This window comes from Heptranchias perlo, chromosome 18, assembly GCF_035084215.1.
Source record: "Heptranchias perlo isolate sHepPer1 chromosome 18, sHepPer1.hap1, whole genome shotgun sequence".
NCBI lineage: Eukaryota > Metazoa > Chordata > Chondrichthyes > Hexanchiformes > Hexanchidae > Heptranchias > Heptranchias perlo.
In genome coordinates, this window is record NC_090342.1 from 56,858,129 (window position 1) to 56,884,696 (window position 26,568).

The 26,568-nt window shown below is 51.7% G+C and overlaps 2 protein-coding genes across 6 annotated transcripts in view; one reads left to right on the plus strand and one right to left on the minus strand.

Annotated features, from left to right (window-relative positions):
* Nucleotides 1–26,568, plus strand: part of LOC137334886 (uncharacterized) — a 90,801-nt gene that overhangs the window by 22,243 nt on the left and 41,990 nt on the right. The window lies entirely within an intron of this gene.
* The window catches only part of tespa1 (thymocyte expressed, positive selection associated 1), a 148,587-nt gene continuing 143,397 nt past the window's right edge, over nt 21,379–26,568 (minus strand). For all 4 annotated transcript variants that reach the window (XM_067999949.1, XM_067999948.1, XM_067999947.1 and 1 more), the window contains one exon: nt 21,379–24,664. In XM_067999949.1, the coding sequence (XP_067856050.1) occupies nt 23,712–24,664 (953 nt within the window). In that variant the 3' untranslated portion in view covers nt 21,379–23,711. The remainder of the gene's footprint in view (nt 24,665–26,568) is intronic.

Sequence of the window (26,568 nt, forward strand, 5' to 3'; positions counted from 1 at the left end):
GTCGTGAGCATGAAGGGGATGCACAAGGGTGTTTGAGGGTTTGTCATGGTTTTTACTTATAATTAATTTCTGACCAACTCACATCACATATTATATTGTCACCACTACTGCCATGTCTTGTGTGAATCTTGTCTGGTCTGTGCAATAATGCCCTTTCCTGAGGATCACAATGGAGACCCACAACTGATGCCACCCATTGTGTCACTGCAGAGTGGGTGGAGGTGTATTTGCAGGGCTCTTTTGTGCAGACGACTGAGAGACATCGGCGATGTCCCCGATGGCACCCTGGAAGGATGCGGAGGAGAAGTTGTTGAGGGCAGTGGTGACTTTGACAGCGACAGGTAAGAAGATGGTGCTCGGGTCAACTGGGAACAGCTCGGCATGAAAGAGGCTGCAGATGTCCACGACTACATGTCGACTGACTCTGAGCCTCCGTGTGCACTGCTGCTCAGAGAGGTCCAGGAGGCTGAGCCTCGGTCTGTGGAGCCTGTGGCGAGGGTAGTGCCCTCTGCGACGCATCTCTCTCTGCGGTAGCCCTCCCTCCTGCTGTGCAGGTGGATGTGTCACAGCGCTCTGTTGTGGAGCTCCACGTGTCAGAGGTGGACGGCGAGGCTGGCGAGGCTGGTGATGCTGTTCGCCCTCCCAGGAGGTCATGACTGCAGCTACGGCGGCCCCCATCCGCAAGATGTACATCTGAGGGGGTCCGCAAGGTAGGTACATGTCTCCGGACCCCGGGGTAAGTGTGCAAGTTTGTGAATTTGATTGTCAGGAGGAGGGTGGTGGAGGCCAAACTCTGTCCCAAGTGACAGAGTGGCCTCCTGCAATGGGTGAGGGTCTCCCCCCACCACCTGTCAAATGGACCTTTGCAGCTGCCACAGGCTGATGGCTGCAACACATCCATTTCAACTGGGAGTGTTTCCCCCAGTGTGGGAAACAGTCCCAGTTGTCTATAAAATCCCACCCCTCCTCACATAATCTCTTAATCAGGTCTGTTAATGACCTGAAATACCAGTATAAATACTCTGAAGTGGCATCCCGCTGGCTTTAATTGCCTGCGGGATTCCCACATGCGGGGGCTGCGCGCGCACGTCAGCGCATCTGTGGGGAACCCGGAAGTGGGTGGGTTGGAGCCGGGCTCCTGATCCGCTCCGGGATTCCCCGATTTTCGGAGCCACCCCGCCAGGAACGACCCGATAGCGGGTGCTAAAATTGGGCCCTATGCCTCCAGTTATAAAGCCCAGGATCCCGTATGCTTTTTTAACCACTTTCTCAACCTGCCCTGCCACCTTCAATGATTTGTGCACATATACCCCCAGATCTCTCTGTTCCTGCACCCCTTTAGAATTGTGCCCTTTAGTTTATAATTCCTCTCCTCATTCTTCCTACCTAAATGTATCACTTCACACTTCTCTGCGTTAAATTTCATCTGCTACGTGTCTGCCCATTCCACCAGCCTGTCTATGTCTCCTTGAAGTCTATCACTATCCTCCTCACTGTTCACTACCAAAGTTCACTGTTCCAAGTTTTGTGTCATCTGCAAATTTTGAAATTGTGCCCTGTACACCCAAGTCCAAGTCTTTAATATCTGTCAAGAAAAGCAGTGGATCTAGTACCGACCCCTGGGGAACACCACTGTACACCTCCCCCCAGTCCAAAAAACAACCATTCACCACTACTAGAGTCATAGAGTCATAGAGTTATACAGCACGGATAGAGGCCCTTCGGCCCATCGTGTCCGCGCCGGCCATCAGCCCTGTCTACTCTAATCCCATATTCCAGCATTTGGTCCGTAGCCTTGTATGCTATGGCATTTCAAGTGCTCATCCAAATGCTTCTTGAATGTTGTGAGGGTTCCTGCCTCCACAACCCTTTCAGACAGTGAGTTCCAGACTCCAACCACCCTCTGGGTGAAAAAGTTCTTTCTCAAATCCCCTCTAAACCTCCCGCCTTTTACCTTGAATCTATGTCCCCTTGTTATAGAACCCTCAACGAAGGGAAAAAGCTCCTTAGTATCCATCCTATCTGTACCCCTCATAATTTTGTACACCTCAATCATGTCCCCCCTCAGCCTCCTCTGCTCCAAGGAAAACAAACCCAATCTTCCCAGTCTCTCTTCATAGCTGAAGCGCTCCAGCCCTGGTAACATCCTGGTGAATCTCCTCTGCACCCTCTCCAAAGCGATCACATCCTTCCTGTAGTGTGGCGACCAGAACTGCACACAGTACTCCAGCTGTGGCCTAACCAGTGTTTTATACAGCTCCATCATAACCTCCTTGCTCTTATATTCTATGCCTCGGCTAATAAAAGCAAGTATCCCATATGCCTTCTTTACCACCTTATCTACCTGTTCCGCCGCCTTCAGGGATCTGTGAACTTGCACACCAAGATCCCTCTGACCCTCTGTCTTGCCTAGGGTCCTCCCATTCATTGTGTATTCCCTTGCCTTGTTAGTCCCTCCAAAGTGCATCACCTCGCACTTTTCCGGGTTAAATTCCATTTGCCACTGTTCCGCCCATCTGACCAACCCATCTATATCGTCCTGCAGACTGAGGCTATCCTCCTCGCTATTTACCACCCTACCAATCTTTGTATCATCAGCGAACTTACTGATCATACCTTTTACATTCATATCCAAGTCATTAATGTAGACCACAAACAGCAAGGGACCCAGCACCGATCCCTGTGGTACCCCACTGGCCACAGGCTTCCAGTCACAAAAACAACCTTCGACCATCACCCTCTGCCTTCTGCCACTAAGCCAGTTTTGTATCCAAAGTGCCAAGGCACCCTGGATTCCATGGGCTCGTACCTTCTTGACCAGTCTCCTGTGGGGGACTTTATCGAAGGCCTTACTGAAATCCATGTATACCACATCCACTGCGTTACCCTCATCCACACGCCTAGTCACCCCCTCAAAAAATTCAATCAAATTAGTCAGACATGATCTTCCCTTGACAAAGCCATGTTGACTATCCCTGATTAATCCTTGCTTCTCCAAGTGGAGACTAATTTTGTCCTTCAGAATTTTTTCCAATAATTTTCCTACCACTGATGTTAGGCTCACTGGCCTATCGTTCCCCGGTTTTTCCCTACTCCCCTTCTTGAATAATGGTACTACATTAGCGGTTCTCCAGTCCTCTGGCACATCCCCTGTGGCCAGAGAGGTTCTGAATATATGTGTCAGAGCCCCCGCAATCTCCTCCTTTGCCTCACACAGTAGCCTGGGATACATTTCGTCCGGGCCTGGGGATTTATCCATTTTTAGGCCTGCTAAAACCGCCAATACCTCCTCCCGCTCGATGTTAATATGTTCGAGTATATCACAGTCCCCCTGCCGTATTTCTATGTCTACATCGTCCTTCTCCATAGTGAAAACAGATGCAAAAAATTCATTTAGAACCCCTCCTACATCTGCCGGCTCCACACACAGATTGCCATTTTTGTCCCTAATGGGCCCTATTTTTTCCCTAGTCATCCTCTTACCCTTAATATACTTATAAAACATCTTAGGATTTTCCTTTATTTTGCTCGCCAGTGTTATTTCATGGCCCCTCCTTGATCTCCTAATTTCTTTTTTAAGTATCCCCTCTCTGTTTCCTGTCACATAGTCAATTTCATATCCATGCTGCTACTGCCTATTATGCGGCACTTTATCAGACACCTTTTGAAAGTCCATATTCACCACATCAACCACATTGCCCTCATCGACCCTCTCCGTTACCTCATCAAAAAACTCAATCAATTTAGTTAAACACGATTTGCCTTGAACAAATCCGTGCTGGTTTTCCTTAATTAATCCACACTTGTCCAAGTGACTGTTAATTTTGTCCTGGATTATTGTTTCTAAAAGTTTCCCCACCACCGAGGTTAATCTGATTGGCCTGTAGTTGCTGGATTTATCCTTACACCCTTTTTTGATCAAGGGTGTAACTTTTGCAATTCTCCCGTCCTCTGGCACCACCCCCATATCTAAGGATGATTGGAAGATTATGGCCAGTACCTCCGCAATTTCCACCCTTACTTCCCTCAGCAACCTAGGATGCATCTCATCCGGACCGGGTGACTTATCTACTTTAAGTACGGCTAGCCTTTCTAGTACCTCTTCTTTATCACTTTTTAGCCCATCCATTATCCCCCCTACCCCCTCTTTTACTGTGACTTTGGCAGCATCTTCTTCCTGGGTAAAGACAGATGCAAAGTACTCATTTAGTACCTCGGCCATCCCCTCTGCCTCCACGAGTAGATCTCCTTTTTGGTCCCTAATCGGCCCCACCCCTCCTCCTACTGCCCATTTACTGTTTATATGCCTATAGAAGACTTTTGGATTCCCTTTTATATTAGTCGCCAGTCTATTCTCATACTCTCTTTGGTGAATCAAAACTAACAGAAAAAATAGCGTTCGAATTTGTATCAGTCTTAATTCTGATAATGATAATTGCACAAACGCTGAATAGACAATCCCCAAAACACTGTGGGGATATAAAACCAGTCAGCAATACCCTGAACATGTTGTGACCCCGACGCGATTCTAAGACGCGACCTCCTGACCTTGAATCAGACACACTGTCATTGCACCATGTGATTTCATATTTTCAGGCTTTCAATATGATTTTTGGCTGTAAGAACATGCACCGTAAAGATTGCATGTTGTACACGGTGGATATTCCACTATTTACCCTATGGTCGGAGAGCAGGCACATGAACAATAGATAAAAACCTGAGAATAGCTTCACTGAAATCAGAATTCTTCTTGACAGACAAGGCCCCAAAAGGCCGCACTGGTTGTAGTGGAGCTGCTTGGCTGTGACATGGAGATTTCTGCAGTGAGCCAGACAAGACTGTTTCCATGGTTCCACAATTAATGTCACACCTTTATTTTGGAAAAGCAAAGTGGCATTCGCATTCCGACTGCGGAACAGGCTCGAGGGGCTGAATGGCCTACTGCTGATTAACACTTAAGGTCACTAACCTTGCCCCAGAGATAACAGGCTTCATATGTAGTCGCCTGCCTGAACGATAGAGTACGCTGGATTAAGGTTCCAGTCTTTGCAGGAGGCGAGGGTTTGAATCCCAACATTACCATAATTTGGGGTGTTGGGTATTTTGGCCTTTTCACCAAAAACTATTTTTTAATTTCAAAATATACTTTATTTCATGGAATTTAAGGATACACACTGTTAATGTAAAAATCACCATTCCAAACCAGTACAATTCAACCAATACATTACAGATCGTACACAAAGCAATCTCATTATTACAATTCAACACAGTATTTCTTATGACTCGTGGTGTACAGTACAAGGTGGGGTGGCCTTACACGTTGGCCTTTCCCCATAGAGCCTTTGGGTAAGCTGCACCTCACCTCACTGCGTCCCGCAGCACGTACTCCTGGACCTTGGCGTGTGCCAGTCGGCAACACTCGGTCATGGACACTCCTTCAGCTGGAAGACCAGCAGGTTTCGGGCAGACCAAAGGGCCTCCTTCACCGAGTTGATGGTCTTCCAGCGGCAGGTTGTATGTCTCAGTGTGCGTCCCGGGAAACAGTCCGTAGAGCACAGCGTCCTGTGTTACCGAACTGTTTGAGATGAACCGGGACAGATACCAGCGCATCTCTCTCCACATCATCTGCGCAAAGGGGCAGCCCATCAGGAGGTGGAAGACGGTCTCCTCCCCGCTACAGCCTCGAGGGCAGCTCGCGGCGGCGCTGAGGGTCCGAGTGTGTTGGATGGACCGCACTGGGAGGGCGTTTCTCACCACCATCCAGGCTATATCCTGTTTGTCAGTTCCGGCGACGAGACATTCTGCCAAATGGCATCGACCATCTGGTCGGGGAAGAAACTGATCGAGTCCACCCTCTCCGTTCCTTGCAGGACTCTCAGGATGTTTCATGTTGACCATTGTCTGATTCCTCAGGAACTTCTCCACCTGGGACATGTGTGGGGGGGGGGAGCAATCCAGCTGGACAGGACATCCTGCGCCTGCTTGGCCAGCATGGCCAGACCCAGCCTTCTCAGTGTGTTGGACAGGTAGAAACCCAGCACGTAGTGACACTTGGTGTTTGCGTACTGGGGCTCTACACACATCCTGAGGCAGTCACACACAAAGTTGGCCATCAGGATCAGAGTGACGTTGGGGATGCTCTTCCCCCCTTTGTCTGGGGTCTTGTACATGGTGTCTCTGCATTCTACCATGGACCTCCAGACAAAGTGGAAGATAGCTCGGGTGACTGTGACGGCGGAGTTGCGGGGAATGGGCCAGACCCTGGCCACGTAGAGCAACACCGCGAGTACCTCACACCTTATCACCAGGTTCCTGACGGTTATGGAGAGGGATCGCTCATACCAAGCTTCTGTGTGGTCTTGGCGATCCGCTCCTCCCAGTTCTTGGTGCCTTTTAACCAAAAACCCATGTTTTCTAATCTATTTGACCTATGCCATTTTGCCCGTGGCTCAGGTGGTAATCCAGAGATTATTACCTTTGAGGTCTTGCTTTCTAATTTAGATCCGAGCTCCTCAAACTCCCTCAGCAGGACCTCATTCCTCGTTTTACCTATGTCGTTGGTTGCTACGTGGACCACGACAACTGGATCCTCTCCCTTCTGCTCCAAGTTCTTCTCCACCTTGAGGAGATACAAACATATGAATTAAGAGCAGTAGGTGACCATTCGGCCCCTCGAGCCTGCTCTGCCATTTGATAAGATCATGGCTGATCTGATTGTGACCTCAACCCTACTTTCCCGTCTACCTACTATAACCTTTGACTCCCTTGTTAATCAGGAATCTATCTAACTCAGCCTTAAAAATATTCAATGACCCTGCCTACCCCGCTCTCTGGGGAAGGGAGTTCCACAGACTCACGACCCTCAGAGAGAAAAAAATTCTCCTCATCTCCTTCTTAAATGGGAGACCCCTTATTTTTAAACTGTGGCCCCTAGTTCTAGTCTCTCCCACAAGGGGAAACATCCTCTCAGCATCTACCCCTTCTAGTCCCCTCAGGATCTTATATGTTTCAATAAGATCACCTCTCATTCTTCCAAACTCCAGTGTATACAGGCCCAACTTGTCCAACCTTTCCTCATAAGATAACCCCCTCATCCTAGGAATCAGTCGAGTGAACCTTCTCTGAACTGCCTCCAAAGCAATTATGTCCTTTCTTAAATAAGGAAACCAAAACTGCACACAGTATTCTCGATGTGGTCTCACCAATGCCCTGTACAACTGAAGCAAAACATCTCTACTTTTATATTCCATTCCCCTTGCAATAAATTCCATTTGCCTTCCTAATCACTTGCTGTTCCTGAATACTAACTTTTTGTGATTCATGTACTAGGACATCCAGATACCTCTGTACCTCAGAGTTCTGCAATCTCTCTCCATTTAAATAATATACTGCTTTTCTGTTCCTCCTGCCAAAGTGGACAAGTTCACATTTTCCCATATTATACTCCATCTGCCAAATTTTTGCCCACTCACTTAACCTATCTCTATCCCTTTGCAGACTCCTTGGGCCCGATTTTAGCACCCGCTACCGGGTGCGTTCTCGGCGGGGAGGCCCCGAAAATCCCAAAATCCCGGAGCGGGACCGGATCGTGCCTCGATCCCGCCCACTTCCGGGTTCCGCCCTGACGTGCGGGGGTGCGCGCGCAGCCCCCGCTGGTGGGAATCCCGCAGGCAATTAAAGCCAGCGGGATGCCACTTGAGTGTATTTACTTTGGTTGTTCAGGGCATTAACTGACCTGATTAAGGGACTGTGTGTGATTTTGGATCAACATGGGACTGTTTCATACACTGGGGGAAACACTCCCAGTTGAAATGGACGTGTTGCAGCTGTCAGCCTGTGGCAGCTGCAAAGATCCATTTGACAGGGGCGGGGGAGACCCTCACCCATTGCAGGAGGCCACTCTGTCACTTGGGACAAAGTTTGGCCTCCACCACCCTCCTCCTGACGGTCGAAGTCACCAACCTGCACACTTAGCCCGGGGTCCGGAGACATGTACCTACCTTGCGGACCCCCTCAGATGTACATCTTGCGGATGGGGGCCGCCGTAGCTGCAGTCATGACCTCCTGGGAGGGCGAACAGCATCACCAGCCTCACCATCCACGCCGTCCACCTCTAACACGTGGAGCTCCACAACAGAGTGCTGTGACACATCCACCTGTACAGCAGGAGGGAGGGCTACCGCAGAGAGAGATGTGTCGCAGAGGGCACTACCCTCGCCACAGGGTCCACAGACCGAGGCTCAGCCTCCTGGACCTCTCTGAGCAGCAGTGCACACGGAGGCTCAGAGTCACTCGACATGTAGCCGTGGACATCTGCAGCCTCTTTCATGCCGAGCTGCACCTGGCTGGCCCGTGCACCATCTTCCTATCTGTCGCTGTCACAGTCACCACTGCCCTCCCAAACTTCTGCTCCACAGCCTTCCAGGGTGCAACCGGGGACATCCCCGATGTCTCTCAGTCGTCTGCGCAGAAGAGCCCTGCAAATACACCTACACCCACTCTGCAGTGACACAATGGGTGGCATCAGTGGTGGGTCCTCATAGGGATACCCAGGAGCGGGCATTATTGCACAAACCGGACAGGATTCGCGAAGACATGGCAGTAGTGGTGCCAATATAATGTGTGATGTGAGTTGTTCTTTAATTCAATAGAAGTAAGAACCATGACAAACCCTCAAACACTCTTGTGCATCCCCTTCATGCTGACGAGACGTTTGCCTTACGCTGCCTACTGCACATATGTGATGCATGCCCTGTGGCTGCAGCACAGGTAGTGGCAGGTTGAGTGAGGCTGGCCGTGAGAGAGATGCACGAGAGGGTGAGTATGGGATAGAGCCATGAGATTGTATGAGGATTGGGTTGCGTGTTAGTGGTGGGGTGAGTACTGGCGAGGTGAGTAGGTGCAGGTAAGATGAGGATGAGGTTTGAGTGGGTATGAGGGGTCATGTGACAGAGTAGTGTTGGCAGTGCCGAAGGAGATGTGGGGTGGGGGCAGTGATGTGGCAGACGGAGTGTAGGGGAAAGACTACGTGTTCTCACTGTGGCTGACCTACTGAGGTCATTAGAGCGCCTCCTGCACTGTATGCAGGTGGGCGATATGTTGGTGGCGCTGGTGACCCCCTCTGCCACCTCGAGCCAGGCCTTCTTGGTGGCAGAGGTGGGCCGCTTCCTCCCGCCCGCCAGGGGGAAGATCTCTGTCCTCCCCCTCCTCCTCACCCCATCTAATGATACCTGGGGTGAGGCATCATTAAACTGGGAGCAGCCTTCCCCCTGGGCTGCTCCATGCTGTAATTTTTGCTGTTTGTGGCAGCATCTGTCAGTGGAGGACTGCCCCTTTAAATTATCAATCCCTCTGATAGGCCCCAGTGTGATTATCAATCCCTCTGATAGCTCGCTGTGTATTTACCAAACCCTTTGTTTATCATTCCCTCTGATAAGTCCCAATTTGTTTAACAATAACTCTGAACCATGATCCATATCCTCACCCTGACATAAACCAGATTTACCCCCTTTTAAGAATCCAACAGATGCTTCAAATCCCAACTCTTAATGCTAAAACCAGCCCACAACACTCAAATAAACAGCACCCAGGGAGCAAACAACTCAAATATGGGAAGTCACAGTTTGATGGGAACCAAGATCAACCATATTACAATAACCCCAGCCGGGGATCAGAAAAATGACCAAAAAAAGATAATGGCAGGGAAAACAGACAAGGAGCAATATAGAGCATGAGCCAATCAGAAGTGGCAGGACACGGTGAAACAAAAAACTTGAGGAATGAGAACACAAGCACAAGATGGGACAAACCCCCTCCTCCCCACACCCCCGAACAAACCCCCTCCTCCCCAAACCCCCTAACAAACCCCCTCCTCCCCAAACCCCCTAACAAACCCCCCCCTCCCCAAACCCCCGAACAAACCCCCTCCTCCCCAAACCCCCTAACAAACCCCCTCCTCCCCAAACCCCATAACAAACCCCCTCCTCCCCAAACCCCCTAACAAACCCCCTCCTCCCCAAACCCCCAAACAAACCCCCTCCTCCCCAAACCCCCAAACAAACCCCCCTCCTCCCCAAACCCCCTAACAAACCCCCTCCTCCCCAAACCCCCAAACAAACCCCCTCCTCCCCAAACCCCCGAACAAACCCCCCTCCTCCCCAAACCCCCAAACAAACCCCCTCCTCCCCAAACCCCCGAACAAACCCCCTCCTCCCCAAACCCCCAAACAAACCCCCTCCTCCCCAAACCCCCGAACAAACCCCCCTCCTCCCCAAACCCCCGAACAAACCCCCCTCCTCCCCAAACCCCCTAACAAACCCCCTCCTCCCCAAACCCCCGAACAAACCCCCCTCCTCCCCAAACCCCCTAACAAACCCCCTCCTCCCCAAACCCCCGAACAAACCCCCCTCCTCCCCAAAACCCCTAACAAACCCCCTCCTCCCCAAACCCATTGATGAAGCAGCTGAAGATGGTTGGGCTGAGGACACTGCCCTGAGGAACTCCTGCAGCAATGCCCTGGGGCTGAGATGATTGGCCTCCAACAACCACTACCATCTTCCTTTGTGCTAGGTATGACTCCAGCCACTGGAGAGTTTTCCCCCTGATTCCCATTGACTTCAATTTTAATAGGGCTCCTTGGTGCCACACTCGGTCAAATGCTGCCTTGATGTCAAGGGCAGTCACTCTCACCTCACTTCTGGAATTCAGCTCTTTTGTCCATGTTTGGACCAAGGCTGTAATGTGGTCTGGAGCCGAGTGGTCCTGGCGGAACTCAAACTGAGCATCGGTGAGCAGGTTATTGGTGAGTAAGTGCCGCTTGATAGCACTGTCAACGACACCTTCCATCACTTTGCTGATGATTGAGAGTAGGCTGATGGCTCGGTAATTGGTCGGATTGGATTTGTCCTGCTTTTTGTGGACAGGACATACCTGGGCAATTTTCCACATTGTCGGGTAGATGCCAGTGTTGTAGCTGTACTGGAACAGCTTGGCGAGAGGCGCAGCTAGTTCTGGAGCACAAGTCTTCAGCACTACAGCCGAGATGTTGTCGGGGCCCATAGCCTTTGCTGTTTCCAGTGCACTCAGCCGTTTCTTGATATCACGTGGAGTGAATCGAATTGGCTGAAGACTGGCTTCTGTGATGGTGGGGATATCGGGAGGAGGCTGAGATGGATCATCTGCTCGGCACTTCTGGCTGAAGATGGTTGCAAACGCTTCAGCCTTGTCTTTTGCACTCATGTGCTGGACTCCGCCATCATTGAGGATGGGGATGTTTGCAAAGCCTCCTCCTCCTGTTAGTTGTTTAATTGTCCATCACCATTCACGACTGGATGTGGCAGGACTGCAGAGCTTTGATCTGATCCATTGGTTGTGGAATCGCTTAGCTCTGTCTATAGCATGTTGCTTCCGCTGTTTAGCATGCATGTAGTCCTGAGTTGTAGCTTCACCAGGTTGCCACCTCATTTTTAGGTACGCCTGGTGCTGCTCCTGGCATGCTCTTCTGCACTCCTCATTGAACCAGGGTTGATCCCCTGGCTTGTTGGTAATGGTAGAGTGAGGAATATGCCGGGCTATGAGGTTACAGATTGCGCTGGAACACAATTCTGCTGCTGCTGATGGCCCACAATGCCTCATGGATGCCCAGTTTTGAGCTGCTAGATCTGTTCTGAATCTATCCCATTTAGCACGGTGATAGTGCCACACAACACGTTGGATGGTGTCCTCAGTGTGAAGACAGGACTTCATCTCCACGAGGACTGTGCGGTGGTCGCTCCTACCAATACTGTCATGGACAGATGCATTTGCGACAGGTAGGTTGGTGAGGACGAGGTCAAGTAAGTTTTTCCCTCGTGTTGGTTCGCTCACCACCTGCCGCAGGCCCAATCTAGCAGCTATGTCCTTCAGGACTCGGCCAGCTCGGTCAGTAGTGGTGCTACCGAGCCACTCTTGGTGATGGACATTGAAGTCCCCCATCCAGAGTACATTCTGTGCCCTTGCTACCATCAGTGCTTCCTCCAAGTGGAGTTCAACATGGAGGAGGACTGATTCATCAGCTGAGGGAGGGCAGTAGGTGGTAATCAGCAGGAGGTTTCCTTGCCCATGTTTGACCTGATGCCATGAGATTTCATGGGGTGCAGAGTCAATGTTGAGGACTTCCAGGGCCACTCCCTCCTGACTGTATATCACTGTACCACCACCTCTGGTGGGTCTGTCCTGCCGGTGGGACAGGACATACCCAGGGATGATGATGGAAGAGTCTGGGACATTGGCTGAAAGGTATGATTCTGTGAGTATGGCTATGTCAGGCTGTTGCTTGACTAGTCTGTGGGACAACTCTCCCAATTTTGTCACAAGACCCAGATATTAGTGAGGAGGACTTTGCAGGGTCGACTGGGTTTGGTTTGCCGTTGTCGTGTCCGGTGCCTAGTGGTCTGATGCCGGGTGGTCCTTCCGGTTTTATTCTTATTGTGACTTTTTTTAGCGAGATTGTACAACTGAGTGTCTTGCTAGGCCATTTCAGAGAGCGATTAAGAATCAACCACATTGCTGTGAGTCTGGAGTCACATATAGGCCAGACCGGGTAAGGACGGCAGGTTTCCTTCCCTGAAGGACATTAGTGAACCAGATGGGTAAGGGGGTGGGGGAGAGGGGGAATGGGGCCACTGGGTAAAGTGGGGGAGAGGGGGAATGGGGACACTGGGTAAGGTGGGGAAGAGGGGGACTGGGGACACTGGGTAAGGGGGTGGGGGAGAGGGGGAATGGGGACAGTGGGTAAGGTGGGGAGCGGGGAATGGGGCCACTGGGTAAAGTGGGGGAGAGGGGGAATGGGGACAGTGGGTAAGGGGGTGGGGGACTGGGCACAGTGGGTAAGGTGGGGGAGGGGGAATGGGGACAGTGGGTAAGGTGGGGGAGTGGGGAATGGGGACAGTGGGTAAGGTGGGGGAGGGGGGGAATGGGGACACTGGGTAAGGTGGGGGAGGGGGAATGGGGACAGTGGGTAAGGTGGGGGAGGGGGGAATGTGGACAGTGGGTAAGGTGGGGGAGGGGGGAATGGGGACACTGGGTAAAGTGGGGGAGAGGGGGAATGGGGACAGTGGGTAAGGTGGGGGAGGGGGGAATGGGGACACTGGGTAAGGTGGGGGAGGGGGGAATGGGGACAGTGGGTAAGGTGGGGGAGGGGGAATGGGGACACTGGGTAAGATATGGGAGGGGGGAATGGGGACACTGGGTAAGGTGGGGGAGGGGGGAATGGGGACAGTGGGTAAGGGGGTGGGGGAGAGGGGGAATGGGGACAGTGGGTAAGGTGGGGGAGGGGGAATGGGGACAGTGGGTAAGGTGGCGGAGGGGGGAATTGGGACAGTGGGTAAGGTGGGGGAGGGGGGAATTGGGACATTGGGTAAGGTGGGGGAGAGGGAATGTGGACACTGGGTAAGGTGGGGGAGGGGGGAATGTGGACAGTGGGTAAGGTGGGGAGAGGGAATGTGGACACTGGGTAAGGTGGGGGAGGGGGAATGGGGACACTGGGAAAGGTGGGGGAGAGGGGGAATGGGGACAGTGGGTAAGGTGGGGAGCGGGGAATGGGGCCACTGGGTAAAGTGGGGGAGAGGGGGAATGGGGACAGTGGGTAAGGGGGTGGGGGACTGGGCACAGTGGGTAAGGTGGGGGAGGGGGAATGGGGACAGTGGGTAAGGTGGGGGAGGGGGGAATGGGGACAGTGGGTAAGGTGGGGGAGGGGGGGAATGGGGACACTGGGTAAGGTGGGGGAGGGGGAATGGGGACAGTGGGTAAGGTGGGGGAGGGGGGAATGTGGACAGTGGGTAAGGTGGGGGAGGGGGGAATGGGGACACTGGGTAAAGTGGGGGAGAGGGGGAATGGGGACAGTGGGTAAGGTGGGGGAGGGGGGAATGGGGACACTGGGTAAGGTGGGGGAGGGGGGAATGGGGACAGTGGGTAAGGTGGGGGAGGGGGAATGGGGACACTGGGTAAGATATGGGAGGGGGGAATGGGGACACTGGGTAAGGTGGGGGAGGGGGGAATGGGGACAGTGGGTAAGGGGGTGGGGGAGAGGGGGAATGGGGACAGTGGGTAAGGTGGGGGAGGGGGAATGGGGACAGTGGGTAAGGTGGCGGAGGGGGGAATTGGGACAGTGGGTAAGGTGGGGGAGGGGGGAATTGGGACATTGGGTAAGGTGGGGGAGAGGGAATGTGGACACTGGGTAAGGTGGGGGAGGGGGGAATGTGGACAGTGGGTAAGGTGGGGAGAGGGAATGTGGACACTGGGTAAGGTGGGGGAGGGGGAATGGGGACACTGGGAAAGGTGAGGGAGAGGGGGAATGGGGACAGTGGGTTAGGTCGGGGAGAGGGGGAATGGGGACAGTGGGTAAGGTGGGGGAGAGGGGGAATGTGGACAGTGGGTAAGGTGGGGGACAGGGGGAATTTTTTATTATTCGTTCATGGGATGTGGGCATCACTGGCGAGGCCGGCATTTATTGCCCATCCCTAATTGCCCTTGAGAGGTGGTGGTGAGCCGCCGTCTTGAACCGCTGCAGTCCGTGTGGTAACGGTTCTCCCACAGTGCTACGAGGAAGGGAGTTCCAGGATTTTGACCCAGCGACGATGAAGGAACGGCGATATATTTCCAAGTCGGGATGGTGTGTGACTTGGAGGGGAACGTGCAGGTGGTGTTGTTCCCCTGTGCCTGCTGCCCTTGTCCTTCTAGGTGGTAGAGGTCGCGGGTTTGGGAGGTGCTGTCGAAGAAGCCTTGGCGAGTTGCTGCAGTGCATCCTGTGGATGGTACACACTGCAGCCACAGTGTGCCGGTGGTGAAGGGAGTGAATGTTTAGGGTGGTGGATGGGGTGCCAATCAAGCGGGCTACTTTGTCCTGGATGGTGTCGAGCTTCTTGAGTGTTGTTGGAGCTGCACTCGTCCAGGCAAGTGGAGAGTATTCCATCACATTCCTGACTTGTACCTTGTCGATGGTGGAAAGGCTTTGGGGAGTCAGGAGGTGAGTCACTCGCCGCAGAATACCCAGCCTCTGACCTGCTCTTGTAGCCACAGTATTTATATGGCTGGTCCAGTTAAGTTTCTGGTCAATGGTGACCCCCAGGATGTTGATGGTGGGGGATTCGGCAATGGTAGTGCCGTTGAATGTCAAAGGGAGGTGGTTAGACTCTCTTGTTGGAGATGGTCATTGCCTGGCACTTGTCTGGCGCGAATGTTACTTGCCACTTATGAGCCCAAGCCTGGATGTTGTCCAGGTCTTGCTGCATGTGGGCACAGACTGCTTCATTATCCGAGGGATTGCGAATGGAACTGAACATTGTGCAATCATCAGCGAACATCCCCATTTCTGACCTTATGTGGAGGGAAGGTCATTGATGAAGCAGCTGAAGATGGTTGGGCCTCGGACACTGCCCTGAGGAACTCCTGCAGCAATGCCCTGGGGCTGAGATGATTGGCCTCCAACAACCACTACCATCTTCCTTTGTGCTAGGTATGACTCCAGCCACTGGAGAGTTTTCCCCCTGATTCCCATTGACTTCAATTTTACTAGGGCTCCTTGGTGCCACACTCGGTCAAATGCTGCCTTGATGTCAAGGGCAGTCACTCTCACCTCACTTCTGGAATTCAGCTCTTTTGTCCATGTTTGGACCAAGGCTGTAATGAGGTCTGGAGCCGAGTGGTCCTGGCGGAACCCAAACTGAGCATCGGTGAGCAGGTTATTGGTGAGTAAGTGCTGCTTGATAGCACTGTCAACGACACCTTCCATCACTTTGCTGATGATTGAGAGTAGGCTGATGGCTCGGTAATTGGTCGGATTGGATTTGTCCTGCTTTTTGTGGACAGGACATACCTGGGCAATTTTCCACATTGTCAGGTAGATGCCAGTGTTGTAGCTGTACTTGAACAGCTTGGCGAGAGGCGCAGCTAGTTCTGGAACACAAGTCTTCAGCACTACAGCCGAGATGTTGTCGGGGCCCACAGCCTTTGCTGTTTCCAGTGCACTCAGCCGTTTCTTGATATCACGTGGAGTGAATCGAATTGGCTGAAGACTGGCTTCTGTGATGGTGGGGATATCGGGAGGAGGCTGAGATGGATCATCTACTCGGCACTTCTGGCTGAAGATGGTTGCAAACGCTTCAGCCTTGTCTTTTGCACTCGTGCTGGACTCCGCCATCATTGAGGATGGGGATGTTTGCAAAGCCTCCTCCTCCTGTTAGTTGTTTAATTGTCCATCACCATTCACGACTGGATGTGGCAGGACTGCAGAGCTTTGATCTGATCCATTGGTTGTGGAATCGCTTAGCTCTGTCTATAGCATGTTGCTTCCGCTGTTTAGCATGCATGTAGTCCTGAGTTGTAGCTTCACCAGGTTGCCACCTCATATTTAGGTACGCCTGGTGCTGCTCCTGGCATGCTCTTCTACACTCCTCATTGAACCAGGGTTGATCCCTGTTGGTAATGGTAGAGTGAGGAATATGCCGGGCCATGAGGTTACAGATTGTGCTGGAATACAATTCTGCTGCTGCTGATGGCCCACAATGCCTCATGGATGCCCAGTTTTGAGCTGCTAGATCTGTTCTGAATCTATCCCATTTAGCACGGTGATAGTGCCACACAACACGTTGGATGGTGTCCTCAGTGTGAAGACAGGACTTCATCTCCACGAGGACTGTGCGGTGGTCGCTCCTACCAATACTGTCATGGACAGATGCATTTGCGACAGGTAGGTTGGTGAGGACGAGGTCAAGTAAGTTTTTCCCTCGTGTTGGTTCGCTCACCACCTGCCGCAGGCCCAATCTAGCAGCTATGTCCTTCAGGACTCGGCCAGCTCGGTCAGTAGTGGTGCTACCGAGCCACTCTTGGTGATGGACATTGAAGTCCCCCACCCAGAGTACATTCTGTGCCCTTGCTACCCTCAGTGCTTCCTCCAAGTGGAGTTCAACATGGAGGAGGACTGATTCATCAGCTGATGGAGGGAGGTAGGTGGTAATCATCAGGAGGTTTCGTTGCTCATGTTTGACCTGATGTCATGAGATTTCATGGGGTCCGGAGTCAGTGTTGAGGACTCCCAGGGCCACTCCCTCCTGACTGTATATCACTGTACCACCACCTCTGGTGGGTCTGTCCTGCCGGTGGGACAGGACATACCCAGGGATGGTGATGGAAGAGTCTGGGACGTTGGCTGAAAGATATGATTCTGTGAGTATGGCTATGTCAGGCTGTTGCTTGACTCGTCTGTGGGACAACTCTCCCAATTTTGTCACAAGACCCAGATATTAGTGAGGAGGACTTTGCAGGGTCGACTGGGCTTGGTTTGCCGTTGTCGTGTCCGGTGCCTAGTGGTCTGATGCCGGGTGGTCCTTCTGGTTTTATTCTTATTGTGACTTTTTTTAGCGAGATTGTACAACTGAGTGTCTTGCTAGGCCATTTCAGAGAGCGATTAAGGTGGGGGAGGGGGGAATGGGGACAGTGGGTAAGGTGGGGGAGGGGGAATGGGGACAGTGGGTAAGGTGGGGGAGGGGGGAATTGGGACGGTGGGTAAGGTGGGGGAGGGGGGAATTGGGACATTGGGTAAGGTGGGGGAGGGGGAATTGGGACAGTGGGTAAGGTGGGGGAGGGGGAATGGGGTCAGTGGGTAAGGTGGGGGACAGGGGGAATGGGGACACTGGGTAAGGTGAGGGAGAGGGGGAATGGGGACAGTGGGTCAGGTGAGGGAGGGGGGAATGGGGACAGTGGGTTAGGTCGGGGAGAGGGGGAATGGGGACAGTGGGTAAGGTGGGGGAGAGGGGGAATGGGGACAGTGGGTAAGGTGGGGGAGGGGGGGAATGGGGACAGTGGGTTAGGTCGGGGAGAGGGGGAATGGGGACAGTGGGTAATGTGGGGGAGAGGGGGGAATGGGGACACTGGGTAAGGTGGGGGAGGGGGAATGGGGACAGTGGGTAAGGGGGGAGAGGGGGAATGGGGACAGTGGGTAAGGTGGGGGAGAGGGAATGGGGGACAGTGGATAAGGTGGAGGAGGGGGGAATGGGGACAGTGGGTAAGGTGGGGGTGGGGTGAATGGGGACATTGGGTAAGGTGGGGGAGGGGGAATGGGGACAGTGGGTAAGGTGGGGGAGGGGGGAATGGGGACAGTGGGTAAGGTGGGGGAGGGGGAATGGGGACAGTGGGTAAGGTGGGGGAGGGGGAATGGGGACAGTGGGTAAGGGGGGAGAGGGGTTATGGGGTCAGTGGGTAAGGTGGGGGAGAGGGAATGGGGACAGTGGGTAAGGGGGAGGGGGAATGGGGACAGTGGGTAAGGTGGGGGAGGGAGGAATGGGGACAGTGGGTAAGGTGGGGGAGGGGGTAATGGGGACAGTGGGTAAGGTGGGGGAGGGGGAATGGCGACACTGGGTAAGGTGGGGGAGGGGGTAATGGGGACAGTAGGTAAGGTGGGGGAGGGGGGAATGGGGACAGTGGGTAAGGTGGGGGAGGGGGAATGGCGACACTGGGTAAGGTGGGGGAGGGGGTAATGGGGACAGTGGGTAAGGTGGGGGAGGGGGGAATGGGGACAGTGGGTAAGGTGGTGGAGGGGGAATGGAGACAGTGGGTAACGTGGGGGAGGGGGGAATGGGGACACTGGGTAAAGTGGGGGAGGGGGGAATGGGGACAGTGGGTAAAGGGGGAGAGGGGAATGGGGACAGTGGGTAAGGGGGAGAGGGGGGATGGGGACAGTGGGTAAGGCGGTGGGGGAGGGGGGAATGGGGTCAGTGGGTAAGGTGGGGGAGGGGGGAATGGGGACAGTGGGTAAGGCGGTGGGGGAGAGGGGAATGGGGACAGTGGATAAGGTGGGGGAGGGAGGAATGGGGACAGTGGGTAAGGTGGGGGAGGGGGGGAATGGGGACACTGGGTAAGGTGGGGGAGGGGGAATGGCGACACTGGGTAAGGTGGGGGAGGGGGAATGGCGACACTGGGTAAGGTGGGGGAGGGGGTATTGGGGACAGCGGGTAAGGTGGGGGAGGGGGGAATGGGGACAATGGGTAAGGTGGGGGAGGGGGGAATGGAGACAGTGGGTAAGGTGGGGGAGGGGGGGAATGGAGACAGTGGGTAAGGGGGAGAGGGGGAATGGGGACAGTGGGTAAGGCGGTGGGGGAGAGGGGGAATGGGGACAGTGAGTAAGGTGGGGGAGAGTGGGAATGGGGACAGTGGGTAAGACGGTGGGGGTGAGGGGGAATGGGGACAGTGGGTAAGACGGTGGGGAGAGGGTGAATGGGGACAGTGGGTAAGACGGTGGGGAGAGGGTGAATGGGGACAGTGGGTAAGACGGTGGGGAGAGGGTGAATGGGGACAGTGGGTAAGACGGTGGGGAGAGGGGGAATGGGGACAGTGGGTAAGGCGGTGGGGGAGAGGGGGAATGCGGATGCTTGCTCAGGCGGTTGAGAGAGTAAAAAGTGTAGTCAAAGGAAGGGTGGGATCGATTAGGGACAAAAAAGGAGATCTTCTTTTGGAGACAGAGGACATGGCTGAGTTACTAAATGAATACTTTTCATCCCTCTTCACTAGAGAAGGGGATGCTGCCAATGTAACAGTTATATTGGATATAATAAAAATAAATACAGAGGAGGTACTTAAAAGGTTGGCAGTGCTCAAAGTAGAAAAGTCACCCGGTCCAGATGGGATGCATCCTCGGTTACTGAGGGAAGTAAGGGTGGAAATTGCGGAGGCTCTGGCCACAATCTTCCAATCCTCCTTAGATATGGGGATAGTGCTGGAGGACTGGATGATGGCAAATACTTTACCCCTGTTCAAAAAAGGGAAGAGTGATAAACCCGGCAATTATACACCAGTCAGCCTAACGTCGGTGGTGGGGAAACTTTTAGAGACAATAATCTGGGACAAAATTAATTGGCACTTGGAAAAGTCTGGGCTAAAAAATGAAAGTCAGCACGGATTTGTTAAAGGAAAATCGTGTTTGACTAACTTGATTGAGTTCGTTGATGAAGTAATGGAGAGGGTTGATGAGGGTAATGCTGTGATGTTGTGTATATGGACTTTCAAAAGGCAGTTGATAAAGTACCACATAATAGACTTGTTAGCAAAATTAAAGCCCATGGGATTAAAGGGACAGTGTCAGCATGGATACAAAATTGACTAAGGGGCAGTGAGTAGTGGTGAACATTTCTTTTTCAGACCGGAGGGAAGTATACAGTGGTGATCCCCAGGGGTCGGTATTAGGACCACTGTTCTTGTTGATATATATTAATGACCAGGACCTGAGCATAGAGGGTATAATTTCAAAGTTTGCAGATGACACGAAACTCAGGAATGAGGAATGTAGTAAACAATGTGGAGGACATGGACTGACTTTTTTAAATTTTGTTTATGGGATGTGGGCGTTGCTGGCGAGGCCGGCATTTATTGCCCATCCCTAATTGCCCTTGAGAAGGTGGTGGTGAGCCACCTTCTTGAACCGCTGCAGTCCGTGTGGTGAAGGTTCTCCCACAGTGCTGTTAGGAAGGGAGTTCCAGGATTTTGACCCAGCGACGATGAAGGAACGGCGATATATTTCCAAGTCGGGATGGTGTGTGACTTGGAGGGGAACGTGCAGGTGGTGTTGTTCCCATGTACCTGCTGCTCTTGTCCTTCTAGGTGGTAGAGGTCGCGGGTTTGGGAGGTGCTGTCAAAGAAGCCTTGGCGAGTTGCTGCAGTGCATCCTGTGGATGGCACACACTGCAGCCACTGTGCGCCGGTGGTGGAGGGAGTGAATGTTTAGGGTGGTGGATGGGGTGCCAATCAAGCGGGCTGCTTTGTCCTGGATGGTGTCGAGCTTCTTGAGTGTTGTTGGAGCTGCACTCATCCAGGCAAGTGGGGAGTATTCCATCATACTCCTGACTTGGACCTTGTAGATGGTGGAAAGGCTTTGGGGAGTCAGGAGGTGAGTCACTCGCCGCAGAATACCCAGCCTCTGACCTGCTCTTGTAGCCACAGTATTTATATGGCTGGTCCAGTTAAGTTTCTGGTCAATGGTGACCCCCCAGGATGTTGATGGTGGGGGATTCGGTGATGGTAATGCCGTTGAATGTCAAGGGGAGGTGGTTAGACACTCTCTTGTTGGAGATGGTCATTGCCTGGCACTTGTCTGGTGAGAATGTTACTTGCTACTTATCAGCCCAAGCCTGGATGTTGTCCAGGTCTTACTGCATGTGGGCATGGACTGCTTCATCATCTGAGGGGTTGTGAATGGAACTGAACACCGTGCAATCATCAGCGAACATCCCCATTTCTGACCTTATGATGGAGGGAAGGTCATTGATGAAGCAGCTGAAGATGGTTGGGCACTGGTGAAATGGGCAGACACGTGGCAGATGAAATTAATGTAAGAAATCTTACAACACCAGGTTATAGTCCAACAGTTTTATTTGAAAATCACAAGCTTTCCAAGGCTTTCTCCTTCGTCAGGTGAGTGTGGGATTCCTTGAAAGTTACCGCATATATAGTCAGAGAACAATGCCTGATGATTACAGATAATCTTTCCAACTGCCTGTTATCAAGGCAATCAAAGGAATTGAATAGTGTTCAGACAGAGAGACATTACATACAAGACTACTGAATATACAAACGGCCAGAACCAAAGACACAGAGAGAGAGAGAGAGAGAGAGAAACATCCGAAAGGAAGAGAAAGAGAGAGAATGACCAGTTGTATTAAAAACAGATAACTTTTTTTTCCCCTGGTGGGGTTACGTGTAGCGTGACATGAACCCAAGACCCCGGTTGAGGCCGTCCTCATGGGTGCGTCCACATCATCAGATGAAATTAAGGAAGAGAAGTGTGAAGTGAATGAGGCAATATAAACTAAATGGTACAATTTTAAAGGGGGTACTGGAACAGAGAGAACTGGGGGTTTTATATATACACAAATCTTTAAAGGTAGCAACAACAACTTGCATTTATATCGCATCTTTAATGTAGTAAAACGTCCCAAGGCGCTTCACAGGAGCGATTTTTCAAATGAACAAAATTTGACACCGAGCCACATAAGGAGATATTAGGACAGGTGACCAAAAGCTTGGTCAAAGAGGTAGGTTTTAAGGAGGGTGTTAAAGGAGAGAGAGATAGAGAGACAGAAAGGTTTAGGGAGGGAATTCCACAACTTAGGGCCTAGGCAGCTGAATGTACAGTCATCAATGGTGGAGCAATTAAAATCGGGGATGCGCAAGAGGCAAGAAATGGAGGAGCACGGAGACCTCGGAGGGTTGTAGGGCATGTGGAGGTACAGAGATAGGGAGGGGCGAGGCCACGGAGAGATTGGAAAACACTGATGAGAATTTTTAAATTGAGGCGTTCCCGGATGGGGAGCCGATGAAGATCAAAGAGCACAGGGGTGATGGGTGAATGGGACTTGGTGCGAGTTAGGATACAGGCAGCAGAGTTTTGGATGAGCTCAAGTTTATGGAGGGTGGGAGATGGGAGGCCGGCCATGAGAGCATTGGAATAGTCAAGGATAGGAGGTAACTAAAGGCATGGATGAGGGTTTCAGCAGCTGGTGAGCTGAGGCGGGGCGGAGACGTGTGATATTACGGAGATGGTTGGACAAGTTGAGAAGGCTGTTAAAAAATTCATATGGGATGCTAAACTTTTATAAAACACTGGATAGGCCCCAGCTGGAGTATTGTGGTCAATTCTGGGCATCACAATTTAGGAAAGATGTCAAGGCCTTAAAGAGGGTGCAGAGGAGATTTACTAGAATGGTACCAGGGATGAGGGACTTCAGATCTGTGGAGAGACTGGAGAAGCTGGGATTGTTCTCCTTAGAACAGAGAAATCATGAACGGTTTTGACAGGGTAAATAAGGAGAAACTGTTTCCAATCGGGTCAGTAACCAGAGGACACAGATTTAAGGTGATCGGCAAAAGAGCCAGAGGCGATATGAGGAATCATTTTTTACACAGTTGTGATGATCTGGAATGCGCTGCCTGAAAGGGCGGTGGAAGCAGATTCAATAATAACTTTCAAAAGGGAATTGAATAAATACTTGAAGGAAAAAAAAATACAGGGCTATGGGGAAATAGCAGGGGAGTGGATAGTTCTTTCAAAGAGCCAGCACAGGCATGATGGGTCAGATGGCCTCCTTATGACAGGTACAGCACGGGTTAGATACAGAGTAAAGCTCCCTCTACACTGTCCCATCAAACACCCCCAGGGCAGGTACAGCACAGGTTAGATACAGAGTAAAGCTCCCTCTACACTGTCCCATCAAACACTCCCAGGGCAGGTAAAGCACGGGTTAGATACAGAGTAAAGCTCCCTCTACACTGTCCCATCAAACACTCCCAGGGCAGGTACAGCATGGGTTAGATACAGAGTAAAGCTCCCTCTACACTGTCCCATCAAACACTCCCAGGGCAGGTATAGCACGGGTTAATTACTGATGTTGGGTTTTCTCTCTGGTCGTTGTGAAGTTGTAAATTTGTATTAGACCATTGGGTTTTTGGTTTTGAACCCATTGACGACATGTCTTCATGTGGAGAGCAGAAACGGTTTCATTGAGCGTCAGAGGGAATGATATGTGGTTCCTTCATTTGATGTTTGACACGGGCTGTCACTCTGCCCTCCTATGTCCCCTCTACATATCTCTGTCATGTCTAACGAGTCTTCGTGCTGGAAGAGGACGTTTCTCAGTTGGAGTTTGTGCAGATTCCTTTGATATATTGGTGTTGCGGTCTGTGTCTGACTATCTGCATTGATGTTGACCTGCTATCTGCCTCGGCTCGTCCGTGCTGCCCTGGTGTGTCTCCATGAGGCACTGTGCTGGGTGACCGCGAGTTTCCAGGTCATTCTTTATACTTTCGTTGATGTCTTTCTGGAGCAATGTCCCAGCAGAACCATCTATTTCCAGAATGGTCGAGAGGTTTATATCATGTTTCGAAGTTTCACTGTCTTCCGAGCTCTGGTCACCGCTACAGTGAAGTAGTGAGGTGTGTCTGAGTTCCTGTGTGTTGATGTGTGAGAATAGTGAGGTGTGTCTGAGTTCCTGTGTATCTATGTGTTGGTTCCCAATCCCACTGGAGTCCCAAACAGAGTCTCTTTCCTTGAGCTCTGGAGCAGGGAATGGGTAAGGATTGGGGCGCTCCAGCTGTTTACTGGGAAACTCTGTTTCCCAAGATTCGTCGGATTCGGTACTGAAGCCGTACAGTCTCGATCTCCCGGTGTCCGCTCTCCACATCTCCTTGATCACAGCACTGCTGGGCTGCCTGCTTTCCTCTCCAGCCTCGGGAACTTGGTTGGGATGAGGAGACTGTGTGTCTCTATCTCTTGTCCCCATTTCTTTACACACCGTTCCCAAACCTTGTGCCTCGGTTCTCACACAGTCACCCTTCACACTGCAATCTCCAGGCAGCTGCAACCCGGGGCTCCTGTTGCTTGGAGACCCCATATTCTGTTTCGGAGACTCGGAGTCCCGGGACGCTCCATATAAACATAACTTGGTAATTGTTTTCCTCAGTTTCTGGACTGCTTTCCCAGCCGGGAGCTGTTTGTTGGAAGCTCTCCCAATGAGTTTATCAGGACTGAAAGAAAACTGGTGAGCAGGTCCAATCTTCTGTACCGGTGTCTTCGAAACGCGTGAGTACAAGGAGGCCAGCGCATTCGCCATCGTTGTGAGCACCTCGATTTGCCGGAACCGACCTGCAAAAATAAATCACAAGTGTAAGACTAGATGGACAGCTTTCCTCTAGCTCAGTGACAACTCGGATTTATATAGTACCTTTAGGAACACAGGACATAGGAAGATAGGAACCGGAGGAGGCCATTCAGCCCTTTGAGCCTGTTCCTCCATTCAGTGAGATCATGGCTGATCTGTATCCTGACTCCATCCACCTGGCTTGGCTCCATATCCCTAATACCCTTGGCTAGCAAAAATCTATCGATCTCATTATTAATTGAGTGAGCACCTATTGCTTTTTGTGGGAGAATGTTCCACACTTCTACCACCCTTTGTGTGAAGAAATGTTTCTTAACCTCTCTCCTGAATGGCCTGGCTCCTAGACTCCCCCACCAGCGGAAAAAGTTTCTCTCTATCTACCCTATCAATTCCTTTCAAAATCCTAAAAAATACTCAAATCAAATGTAATCTCTCCTCGTAATCTAACCCTTGGAGCCCTGGTAAGAGTCTGGTGAATCTGTGCTACACTCCGCCCTGGGCCAATGTATCCTTTCTAAGGTACGATGCCCTAAATATCCCATTGAACAAAACACCCCCCCTCCCACTCCAGATACCCAAACTCTCCCCTTACAGCCATCCTTCTTGTACCCGGAATCTCCCAACAAACCCCCTCCCTCCAGTACCCCACCTCTTCCAACAAACCAAGAGGAGTATAGAAAGTGCAGGGGTGAAATTAAAAAGGAAATTAGGAAAGCAAAGAGAGGGCATGAAAAAATACTGGCAAGTAAAATCAAGGAAAACTCAAAGATGTTTTATAAAGAACAAGAGGATAACTAAGGAAAGAGTAGGGCCTATTAGAGACCAAAAAGGTAAACTATGTGTGGAGGTGGAAGATGTGGGTTTGGTTCTTAATGAATACTTTGTGTCTTGTCTTCACAAAAGAGGAGGACGATGCAGAGATTGTAGTTAAGGAGGAGGAGTGTGAAATATTGGATGGGATAAATATAGTGAGAGAGGAAGTATTAAGGGGTTTAGCATCTTTGAAAGTAGATAAACTGCCAGGCCCGGATGAAATGTATCCCAGGCTGTTAAGAGAAGCAAGGGAGGAAATAGTGGAGGCTCTGACCGTCATTTTCCAATCCTCACTGGATATAGGTGTGGTGCCAGAGGATTGGAGGACTGCTAACGTTGTACCGTTGTTTAAAAAGGGAGAAAGTGATAGACCGAGTAACCTACAGGGCTACGGACCAAGAGCTGGAAAGTGGGATTAGACTGGGTGGCTCTTTTTCGGCCAACGCGGACACGATGGGCCGAGTAGTCTCCTTCAGTGCCTTAAATTTTCTATGATTCTAAACCTCAACAGGAGAGGTAGGGTACTAGAGCGTCAACAGGAGAGGTAGGGTACTAGAGCGTCAACAGGAGAGGTAGGGTACTAGAGCGTCAACAGGAGAGGTAGGGTACTAGAGCGTCAACAGGAGAGGTAGGGTACTAGAGCGTCAACAGGAGAGGTAGGGTACTAGAGCGTCAACAGGAGAGGTAGGGTACTAGAGCGTCAACAGGAGAGGTAGGGTGTTAGAGCGTCAACAGGAGAGGTAGGGTACTAGAGTGTCAACAGGAGAGGTAGGGTACTAGAGTGTCAACAGGAGAGGTAGGGTGTTAGAGCGTCAACAGGAGAGGTAGGGTACTAGAGTGTCAACAGGAGAGGTAGGGTACTAGAGTGTCAACAGGAGAGGCAGGGTGTTAGAGCGTCAACAGGAGAGGTAGGTTACTAGAGCGTCAACAGGAGAGGTAGGGTACTAGAGTGTCAACAGGAGAGGTAGGGTACTAGAGTGTCAACAGGAGAGGTAGGGTGTTAGAGCGCCAACAGGAGAGGTAGGGTACTAGAGTGTCAACAGGAGAGGTAGGGTACTAGAGTGTCAACAGGAGA